The 12091-nt window shown below is 32.0% G+C and overlaps 1 protein-coding gene and 1 non-coding gene across 2 annotated transcripts; one reads left to right on the forward strand and one right to left on the reverse strand.

Annotated features, from left to right (window-relative positions):
* Positions 1-1037: 1037 nt before the first annotated feature.
* Positions 1038-2606, forward strand: LOC25490831 (uncharacterized). The gene is made up of 2 exons (XR_005645407.1): positions 1038-1170; positions 2017-2606. It is a non-coding gene; the product is annotated as an uncharacterized protein (transcript).
* Positions 2607-11177: 8571 nt separating this feature from the next.
* LOC120579436 (uncharacterized) lies at positions 11178-11740 on the reverse strand. Its single transcript, XM_039831657.1, has 2 exons — positions 11585-11740; positions 11178-11448 (listed from the first exon to the last, which is right to left on the reverse strand). Exons 1-2 carry the CDS (start codon positions 11726-11728, stop codon positions 11278-11280), a joined length of 315 nt encoding a protein of 104 aa, XP_039687591.1. The 5' UTR covers positions 11729-11740; the 3' UTR covers positions 11178-11277.
* Between the last annotated feature and the right edge of the window lie 351 nt (positions 11741-12091).

The raw sequence follows: 12091 nt of genomic DNA on the forward strand, positions 1-12091 counted from the left end.
AATTAAATATGGATACTTTTTAAAAAGAAATCATTAATTAATGGATCTAGAGTTTTAAAGAGTTCTGGATTAAAGGATAAATTTTTTAAAATAATCTTATAATTTGGGGTAATTGGAGTAATTGATTTGATTGTAAGGGAAGATTCACTCACATTCCAGTGTGCACTTGCAACCCTAAACTTGTAAAAATATCCATAACACCCCGTATATTTTTATTTTCTTTTCAATTTGAACACCCTAAAAATTAGCTTTCCACCTCTCATCCTCTCTCTCACACATCCACGAGAAAAAGATGAAGAAAAAAATTACAATGATTTGTGAACAACATAATTGTACAACCAACAATTTATTTACTATTTTTTTAAAAATTTGATTGATTTCGATTTACATGCTTTTCACAATTTTATATAGTATGTGTTTGGTACACAGTTTGCAGCTTCTATGCAAACAACGTTTTCTTTAATTCCACTGCTACAACAAACACATCAATAATGTTATATTAATTATCAATTTTAGTTGTACAAATAACACAACTAAAAAACATAAAAAATAGATAAATGAATTCAAGATGTCCAACTTATTACCCTTAGCTCAAACCATCCAACCCGTCAAAAAGTATTTTAGTTGTAGCAATTCAACATACATCCAACAACTTATTTTCTTTTGTTATTACATATATACCGTTGAGAAATGTTATTTGAAAAATTATTTTTTCAAGATAACTTGCAGAACAACTAAAATATACTAAAAAATATATGTATTGACATAAAAATCAAATTAATAAAAAAAGTATAAATATAATTTTTTTTTTTTTGTGGTGTCCAGGGTTCGAATCCTAAACTTTCCTAAACCTTACATATATTATACATTGTTTTTACCAACTGAGCTAAGTTCACAAGGATATCATAAATATAATATAAATATGAAAAAAAAGTTTATCACAAAATTATGATAAAATGGTTGTTGAAATATTATTATTTATCTAAATTTTTGCTTAGAAGCAAAATCAGAGAAGAACAAATGTGTGTGTACACGTGGACAGGTTTTGGACAGTGTCACCTTTATTTCCTCATTGTCTCCGAACATACTCTTGAAATCAAACCCCTTCATTTCAACCCTCCCACACAACACTGTTTGCTCTCACTGCCGCCAAACTTCATCACTGAGCTGGTACGTACTTGCACTTTTCTTCATTCACTTTAATTTTTATACAAACCCTTTTTTTTTTTTTTTTTTGAAAACTCGGTATCCGATCCAAGAATCGACTAATTCGAGGGACCAATCCCACCGCCCACTTGCGGGGGCCCCGTTTAAAGCCAGAGCAAGCTCTGTATGGACTTAGCCCACCGAAATTGGCACTAGAGGGAATCGAACCTGAGACCTCTGGAGGAGCAAACTCCAAGATCCCAAGCCAACCACTAGACCAACCCCAAATGGGTTTATACAAACCCATTTAATCCTTATTTCTCTCAATTTGTTTCATACTTTAGTATTTCACTTTTAATTTTTGGAAAATTCATACTTTAGGTTTCAAATGTTTGATTTGAATTAATATTTCCATTAAATGGTAGTATTATGGCTCTATTCGGTAGAAAATAACGAATAGCCGATAAGTTAGTTTATAGGGGATGAGTTTGTAGCGGATAACAAGTTAACTTGTAGGGTGATAGGGGATAAGTTATCTGGTTGAAGTAACTTATAAATATGAAATGACATAAAAGTGATATATTTTATGAATATGTATTTTTTTTTTTCAATTGAGGTTAGAGGGGTAAAATTGAGATGTATAATGATAAGCTCGTGAGAAACTGATGGTTATGAAACATGTATTTTTTTAGTCAAATGAGCATATAAGACATAAGCTATAAGCTCAAAATTATGTCTTACGGCTTAGATGAGAAGAAAATTTGACCAAAGGGACTCAATCAAATTTTTGTTTTTGGAATGGCAAAGGGGACTTAATCCCCTTTTGTTTGATTTATTTTAATTTTTATTGAGTTTTTTTTTGTACCTCAGTGTGTGGCTATGGAAAGGAAAAGAAGCTTAATCCCTTCTCCAAGGGATACGAAAAGAGGCAAAACAGGGAAAGAAAAAGTTGATGTAGTAGAAACTCAAGAACTTAGTCCTTCTTTTGCTGATCTTCCATTTCCAATCGCCACCGACGTCCTGCTTCGACTTCCCATCAAGTCTGTTCTCGTATGTAAATGTGTTTGTAGAACATGGAACACAGTGATTTCAGATCCACATTTTGCCAAAGTGCACTTTGAGCGGTCACCATATGGTTTCCTGATTCTGACATGTGATCGAAGACTCGTCCCAAGAACTAATTTGACAGTGAATGCGACGGCAGTTATTTGAAGTTTGAACCTACGGTCAAGCTTTGTATCTGTGATATCAAAATTGGTTTTGGATAAAAAAGGTGAGACTGGTGACTTGCTTTTTTGTGGAAGATATAGTTACATATTAATTAGAATTAGCTTAATACTTGTTAAGGAAGTAGAAGTTAGTTGTGATTAGTTAGAAGTTTTTTATATAAGTTAATTACATTAAGATCATTATGTAAATTGAATCCTACTAACAGTCTATGAACTTCTTCATATTATCAATTAGAAAGTTAATTGTTCTATCATTTTATATTTCCCTTTGTTATCATTATCATGCTTCAGAGATTGAAAGCCAAAAGATCAAAGATTTGATGTTGTGAATTCTTGTATTAATGGCTTGCTTTGCTTGTTTGATCCAATCAACGAAGACCCTTTAGTTGTTTGCAACCCTGTGATAGGTGAGTTTATAGGACTTCTAGAGGTAACCAGGAATACCAAGAAAATCAGAAACCGATACGATAGGTTATTGGCTTCAAACCTGAAACTAATGAATATAAGGTTGTAAGAATGTGAAACAATTATGTTAACTATGTATTTCATGGTATAGCTGTTGAAATTCATGTAGCAGGAACAACATGGAGGAGACTTGATTCTACTATTTTAGTATGAAGGCTTGAGTCTCCTACTTTTGTTGATGAAGCACTTCATTGGATCCTTTTTTTATAGTTTGAGATGGTCAATATTGTGTTTCAAATTTGAAAATGAGAAGTTACAATTCTTCTCTTCTCCTTCAAACACAATGAAATTCCAGATGAAGGTGTTAGCATGCGAGCATTGGGAGACTCTATGTATGCGATGTATCTTTACTTTGTTCTGTTGAAGATGTTAGCATGAACTAAGGCTTTTAGAAGTCCAACTTTTGCTGCATCTTATAGGGATAGTAGTTTATGTTGGCAAGTAAAAAACTTTTGAGAAGGGCATTGTCATATTGAAGTGTCATTCCGAGAGAGAGTTTACTTACTATGAACCTGAAATGAATTGGTTAAGCCTGTGTTTGTTTACACAGTGGGATACCCGTCAACCGGCGTTTTGACCAACTCTACAAATCTTAGCTTCCTTATTTTCACGTTTTCTTTGCCTTGGGACGGTCAATTTTGAGTTGTACCGTGCAACCAAACACACTATAAAAAGTTTCATGTGGATCGCTAGTTGGTCACTTTTCGAATGCAGTTTAATTAAAATTTCAATAATAGTTTACTTACTATGAATCTGAAATGCTGAAATGAATTGGTTATGTTGTATTTCTTTCGTCTCTCACAAGGAGCTACTCAACAATTATGGTATTAAAATTTGAGGAGCTGCTAAACTCTTTTGTAGATGTTATTATTTCAACAGGGCCAACCATATTAGCTGCCTAAACATATCTAACACAACTTTCTGTTAAAACATTGGAAAATAACAACATAAAAAATTCATCCAAACCTTACAAAATTGGTAAATTCACACCAATGCCATTGCAAGTGATCTGCAATTTTTTTTTTAGATTTCACATGTATACCAAAACATAATGTAATTTGTAAACAGTCAAATAAGTCATCAGATTAAATAAAATACGTTCATTTGAAAAAATGGCGGACGCATTACTTGGAGTTGTATTTGAGAATATGTTGTCCCTGCTTCAAAATGAATTTGCAACCATTTCTAGAATCAAGTCAAAAGCTGAAAAGCTATCAATCACCTTGGATCTGATATAGGCTGTTCTTGAAGATGCTGAGCAGAAACAAGTCACAGATCGCTCTATTAAGGTATGGCTACAACAACTCAAAGATGTTGTATATGTGCTCGATGATATCCTTGATGAGTGATTGATCAAATCTAGTCGACTTAGAGGCTCATCCTCTTTCAAACCAAAGAACATCATGTTTCACCATTACATTGGCAACAAGTTGAAAGAGATTACAAGGAGATTGGATGATATTGCTGCAACTAAGAACAAGTTTCTTCTTCGACAGGGTGGAACTGTTAGGGAAAGCTCAACTGAAGTAGCTGAATAGCGCCAAACTAGTTCTATTATTGCCGAACCAAAAGTATTTGGACGAGAAGATGATAAAGAGAAGACTGTCGAGTTTCTTCTTACCCAAGCAAGGGACTCTGACTTCCTTTCCGTCCATCCCATTGTTGGTTTAGGTGGTGTTGGAAAAACAACTCTTGTTCAATTGGTCTACAATGATGTTAGGGTGAGTAGCACTTTTAATACAAAAATTTGGGTTTGTGTTTCTGAGACTTTCTCGGTCAAGAGGATTTTGTGTTCCATTATAGAATCTATCACTAGAGAGAAGTGTGATGCCTTTGATTTAGATGTAATACAAAGAAAGGTGTAAGAACTATTGCAAGGTAAAATATATTTGCTTATTTTGGACGATGTGTGGAACAAAAATCAGCAATTGGAATTCAGATTAACCCAAGAAAAATTGAATATGTTGAAATCTGTATTGTCGGTTGGATCCAATCGTAGTTCCATTTTAGTGTCCACTCGTGATGAGGTTGTTGCGACAATAATGGGAACTTGTCAAGCTCATCCATTGTTCTCTAATAACGAATGTTGGTTGTTGTTCAAACAATATGCATTTGGACATTACAAAGATGAGTGTGCAAAACTTGTCGCAATAGGAGTCCGATGGACTGCCTCTTGCAGCACAAGTATTTGGAGGTCTAATGCGCTCAAGGAGTGGAGAAAAAGAGTGGCTTGAAATTAAGCTGAGCACGCTTTGGGCTTTACAACAAGAGAATTCTATTTTTCCTTCCTTGTGGTTGAGCTACTTTTATTTAACTCCGACCTTAAAGCGATGTTTTGCTTTTTGTGCTATGTTTCCAAAAGATACAAAAATCGATAAGGAAGAATTGACTCATCTTTGGATGGCTAATGGATTTATTTCATCTAGGGAAAATTTGGAGGTTGAAGATGTTGGCAGCATGGTTTGGAATGAATTGTGCCAAAAATCATTCTTTCAAGATGCATGATGATCTTGTCCATGATCTTGCTCAATCAATAGTGACTTGTTATCAACCGATGAGGGTTCCTTCGTAAAATCACGCACCACATAAGTTTAAACTCCAGTGACTTGCTATCAACCGATGAGGGTTCCTTCATAAAAGTTGAATCCTTACGAACACGGTTTCAGTTGGATCATTATACTGAAACAGAACATGATCACTTCTCAACAAACCGTTGTCTTCGAGTTTTATGCACATCCTTTATCCAAGTACCATCAATAGGAAGCTTAATTCATTTAAGGTATTTGGCACTTTATTCTCTTGACATAAAAATGTTGTCTGACTCAATTTACAACTTAAAAATACTGGAAATCTTAAAAATAAAATATTATGATAAACTGAGTGGTCTTCCAAAACATTTGGCTTGCTTACAAAATCTTAGACATCTAATCATTCAATGTTGTGGATCTGTGAATTGGTGCAAATTGGCAAGTGTTAAGACATGCTATTGAGAATGTTGCACGACTGAAAATTGATTTAACAGAAGAAAGTGGATTCAACATTAATTAGTTAATTTCCTGCATCAAATGGAAAATTGAGAAAACTAACATTGATATGATTTAGTTAAAATTTCAGTACATTATCCTTAGACTTTTAACATTGTATTTTTTTTTTTGTTACACCCATTGTATTCTTTTATCATTGTATTCAATTAGCCATACAGAATATATTGTATTATATTCACCGTGGATGGTCCAGAATCAAAACTGTGTCATAAGTTTTAAATTTTTCATAAAATAAAAAGATAAATTAACCATAACTCAAACAAAAATCTAAGTCATAACATGGTTAGTTCATTTACTCTGAATAAGTTGATCCTGTCGTCGCCATGTTTGATAGGTACATTTAGTGTTCCGCATATATTTCAAGAAAGCGATCTATTTCTTCTATAATTTTCATACTCTGACGCATATTCCCTCCGGTCCTTATTATAAGAAACAAAACCAAAAAACATCAATACCAATACAATCATTAATTAATGAAACTATTTAAATATTTTTATAAACATACTCTCATAAAAAATTGTGAAACATTAACCAAGTTGCTTGGGCTCCAGTGGCAAGGAGCTCCTTCCAAGGACGTATCCGGGGAATACCGGGTTTGATTCTCTGGGGAAACAACACTTGGCCAGTGCGCATGCCTCTATGCATGAGCCGGATTAGTCGTCCACCATTGGTGGGTTGGAAACCGGTGCGAAAGCCAAAAAAATAAATAAATTGTGAAACATTTAATAAACCCACTAATATTAAAAAGAGAAGCATTAAATGAGGGATAAAAAAGTCTTTTAAACAATAATTACACCTTAAAAGTTGTAACATTTTCTTATAAATGGGATCAATTTTTATTTTTTTTTTGAAAATTTTCTAATAAGGAGTGGAGGGAGTAATATTTAGAACAATAAAATTAGGCACCTTAATGTCATTTTATACTTCCAAAAACAGAACAATAAAATTGAATATTTTCACATTGGGAGAAACAAAATGTCTCAAAAATTGAATACTTACAAAAATGTTTGAAGGCCACAAGAGAGGAAAATGACATGTTTCCAGCCAAGACCATAAAACTTTACATATATACGTCAAGAGTATCAAAATTATAGAAGGAATAGATCACTTTCTTGAAATATATGCAGCACACTAAATGATACATATCAAACATGGCAACGACATGATCAACTTGTCTATGGCACCCTCCTCACACCCTCTCAAATGAAGTCACCTCCCTGGTGTCCCAAACAAAGACCTCACACGGTCTTTGGACCCTCCTCAAAAACACCTATTCCAAGGCTTCTCATTGAGCATAGAGTATCAAAATTATAGAAGAATGGAAGACAACCATTTGCGCCACTAACACTTTATAATTGACATTTTAAAAAAATTCTAATTAAATTAGAACATGTTCCAAAACTTAGAAAGCAACTAGTAAATTTTGTTAAAGCGCGTGTGTGTGTGCGCGCACCCACACACTCAGATTCATAAGGATATGATCAATGTTAATACTGTACAGTTATTTTTTTTAAGGAAATACCGTCCATTATTATTATTATTATTATTTTTATGGACCTATTCTATTAATTATTATTCCAAAACTTACATGGACTTCTACACAAATGTAATATGACAGTTCACAATTTGACCAAGAGCGCTGTAGAAGAGTAGAGAATGTACATATACTATTAATCTAGTGTCACTTCTCCCTGCGACCTCACTTCTGAGCTATGAGGAACCAAACAATATTCACTGATCATCTTCTTCTTCTTCTGCATTGTGGCCAACTCAGGCCCATGATCTTCCCCACCACGGTGCATTGCCAAATGTGGCAAATGCATCCCATGCATAGCAATGGTGGGGAATGTTGGAATTTCAGTCGGGTATTTCCCTCAAGCCTGGAGGTGCTTTTGCGGAGGGAAATTCTACAATCCATGAAGCATGCTACGAGAAGAGAACCACTGTTGTGATCAGTTAGAAGTTTCTTTGTTGATGCTTTGTATTTGTTCTATTATTAGTTTACTCTTTGTTCATTGAGCATAGAGTATCAAAATTATAGAAGAATGGAAGACAACAATTTGCGCCACTTAACACTTTATAATTGATATTTTAAAAAAAAATTCTAATTAAATTAGAACATGTTCCAAAACTTAGAAAACAACTAGTAAATTTTGTTATAGTGCGTGTGCGCGTATAAATTTATAGCACCACCTTCTTGTTGTGTGGCCAGACAGAAAGGTGATTGGTTAATTGTTATTCACAGTATGATCGAGACAATTTCCATCTAGATAAATAGCACTGCTCTAGATAAATTTCACTCATTGAAAAAGACAACTATTATAAATTGATAATTCTATGATGGACAGGTGAAACAAATCTCGCATCATACACATGTTGATTTCCACCATTAAATCAATAAACTACGCTGTTAAACTAAATGAGATATGTTGGAATTTATTGATCTAAAACAAATATGTTAAAAGAGACATTTGTATATGGTGCAAGATCGTTTTACTTGTGCAATTTAGAAAACAAATATGTTTTTTTTTTGAAAGACCAATATCTTTTGTTTTTAAAGGGACAAACCAATATCTTAACTTACAAAAGAATGAGTTACATATATCTTTTTAAAATTATTTTAAATTTGATTTTTATTTATTTATTCTTCAAAAAATATTTTTATTTAATTTTTCTTAAACTATAAAATTCTTATATATTTAGTCTCTTGAAATAGAAAAATTGTGTGTTGAGTCCTTCATAAGGTTGACTGTAAACACATTTTTTCGTTACATATAGAAACTAAAAAAGAGTAAAAAATATTATGAGAATAAGAGACATATTTATTTAAAAAAATAAAAAAATGGACTGGCAAGTTTATATAGTTTGGTATCATGTTCGGTGTTTCATCATGTCCTAGTGAATAGTAGTAATTGGATTGCACTCCTTCTTTGCTTATGTAATGTATCTTTGTCTATTATTCATTGTCTATTTTGTTTTTTAACATATTTGTTTTAGATCGATAAATTCCAACAAAAAAAAAAAATTCATTTATCTTCGGTTAAACTCAAGATCTTCTTATTTTTACGTGCACAAGGGTCATTTTGCAAAATAAAAAACTAATTTATTCATTTTTTAAAAATTTAATATTTTTTATTTATCTTTCAAGTTTAACTAATTACATATACATCGTCATTTTATAAATTTATGACTTCCAAACCTAACTAATTTCATGTATCGTTATCACTATATGTTCCATTAAAACATTTTTAGAAGGGACGCTCTATATTGGAGTATCGTTCTGAGAGAGGGTTTATCTACTACTATAAAAAAAGTCGAAATAAAAAATTTCTAGTGTGTGGTACTGAAGAAAAACAACTTGAGATAATTCCTCATATTCCAAGTCTCATCTCACTCAAAGATGTTATCAAAGGAGATAATATTGAGACGCTGAATGTCCAATCACGGTAAGGATGTATGTTTCTATGAAAATCATAACAATTTTGATATCATTTTGTTACTTAAGGTTACATCGCTTCATCTATCAATTGCTTATTCTTTTTTCCAAATTGAACAGTTAAATTCAATTCTATACTAATCGGTGTTGTTATCATGATAATTATGGTGAGAAAACAGAGATGATTTGATAATGATGAGAGGTATTGTTGTTCTTAAGAGATTAAGTTTGAATTTATTAAGGTTAGTTTGCGTCCTTAGAGCTAACAAAATTAAGATGCTTTTGTTTTGAAACTATTCATGTTTTGCTTTACCAAAGTCCTTGATAAAATGTTATCATTTGAATTTCTTTAGTTTGATACGTTCTTATTTTATAATGTTTAATGTAAGAAATTGTGGATTTGTATGATTGGAATTTTGCTTATAAAGATATGGAGTCACATTAATTAAAAATAGTATAAGACTATAAGTTATAGTCATTAATATGTTACAAAATGTCTCATTAGTATTTTTTGTCTAAGCAATTTGATAATAGATTTCCTTATAGAAAACAAGCACACACAAATACACTTGCACAAAAAAACAAATATTCCTACAAGACACTTTCCATATATTAGTTGCGTAATATCATATTTATTGGAAAAACTATTCATATTGTCAAGAAGATTATGGCCTAGAGTATTTTTAGCCTTGCTCGTTTATTTGTTTGGGAACTGCATTATTTTTCTTTTTTTGAGGGGGGTGTGTGGCGCCCACGTTCATCAAAATACTTCTCTTTTCTTTGTATGATAGTTTGACAAGGTCCAATATGTGCAACTTTTCTTAACAAGCGCTTATTTAATCATCGCACCTTGCGATTAGTGGCGCTAATAATAGGAAGCATAGGTTGATTGTCTCATTGTCCAAATTCACTAAGCTTTGATTAGGTTTAATGTCGTCAAATACCCACTTCTTCTTCAATAAAATCAATGAAGAATCGGCTGAACCTTTTTCGACATTTATAGTGCTCGACTAAGCTTTCTTTGAATGAGAAGAAACTTGTCTACCTTTAAATCTCCTACTTGCTGATTTCGGCTGACAAGATGATTATTTTTCGATGTAAGCAAAGGAAAATGATTTTAAAGCTAAATCATATTAACACTCTTTTAGACTTCAGGTATACAAAGGGAAATCTCTTACTTATATGGGAAATGTTAACAAGTGCCCTTGGAGCACTCTTTAAACACCTAAAGTAATAAGATTTTATGAAAGTTTGTGCATTTATTGCATTGAAAATTGAAATCTTTACTTTTTTTAAAGAATAATTTCTTTATTAGAAATGCTTAAAAAGTGCTTCGGGGACACTCGTTAACAAGACCCACATGTTAATTATAGGAAAATCAAGTGTTTAATCAAAATCATTTTGAGGTGAAGTAAAATAGTAAGTGAATAGTATACAAAATATTCAATAGCAAAAATTTGATATATAGGGTTTTTGTTTGAAGGAGTATTTTATATTTTTATGTACATGTCTTTTAATGTGTGGTTGTTTTCTATAAGAAAAATTATTTTCAAGTTGCATTGACAAAAGAAAATTACTAACCAGCGCAACATTACATATTAATGAATATAATTCATATTATTTTTTAGAATTTTATTTTATTTCTTTAGAAGCAAAATATCGATCATACAAATCCACTACTGTTTCTACTATTAAACCAAAGAAAATAAGACGGGAACAATCTAAACAAATTCAAAGTATAAAATTGTATCAATGAATTTGGTCATCCAAACATGAATAGTTTCAAAATTAAAATATCTTAAGTTTGTTAACTCTAAGGACACAAATTAACCTTAATAATTTCAAACTTCAAAAATATTAATTTTGTCTATTCAAAGGACACAAACTACCATAATTGCATATGTTAAAAGTAACACATGTTTAATAAAACTACAAGGTGTTTAGCTTGTTTGTTTTCTCAAAAAAGATTAAGAGTTAGGTTATGTTGTTGATCATCATCATCCGATATTTGTGGATTAACCTTTATTTGTTTGGTAATACGATCATCACCTTCTCCATTGTAATTCGTTGACCTACTTATTTTCACTTCAGGAGTTTTTGATGAGCTTGATCCTTGTAGACTAATTACCTGCATTTGTAAGTTAGTAAAATCATTAGGTTTTTATGGAGTGTGTTGCGGCAAGTAAAAACGATATGAACCATTACATCATATTGCACCAATGCTGCCACTTTAGGCATGATGGATATAAGTATAAGTGATTTACCTGATTTCGGTAAGAGTTATTGTTAAATTCTGATGAATCCATTATAGCGTGAAAGTCACCATATTGATATGGGGTTCCCAAACAAAGCATAGAAGATTCCACCTCTTTAGAAAAATTTGTTGTCTCGGAATGCAAAAGAGACATATTTGAGTGAACCTTGATATTCGGGGTAAGTTGAGAGGCTATTGAGTTGGGTTGGTTGGTTATAGCCTTGGAAATAAGTTGAGAGGTTGGAATATCTTTAACAATGTTTGAAGTTAAAGTATTTCCATTTGAAAGTTGTTGAAACTTTAAGCCTTCTAATTTTTTGGCCGCAACCTTTTGTGCTATTGGTCCACAATCTTTCACAAATCTCAATAGACTATCTTTGTAATTATTAGAATTTATTTTCAACTGCCAATACAAAGCATCATAAATTAATGTTTAAATTATAAAAGCTAAAATTTAAACTCTAAAGATAACTTAATTAATAAATAAGAATACCTATAAGTAAGGATAAATAGTGGA

Source organism: Medicago truncatula, chromosome 3, assembly GCF_003473485.1.
Source record: "Medicago truncatula cultivar Jemalong A17 chromosome 3, MtrunA17r5.0-ANR, whole genome shotgun sequence".
Taxonomy (NCBI): domain Eukaryota; kingdom Viridiplantae; phylum Streptophyta; class Magnoliopsida; order Fabales; family Fabaceae; genus Medicago; species Medicago truncatula.

Coding starts and splice junctions, on each gene's coding strand:
- LOC120579436 (XM_039831657.1), bottom strand. CDS start 11,728: ATGTCTCTTTTGCATTCCGAGACAACAAATTTTTCTAAAGAGGTGGAA. Junction 11,449..11,584: donor ATAACTCTTACCGAAATCAG/GTAAATCACTTA, acceptor TTACAAATGCAG/GTAATTAGTCTACAAGGATC.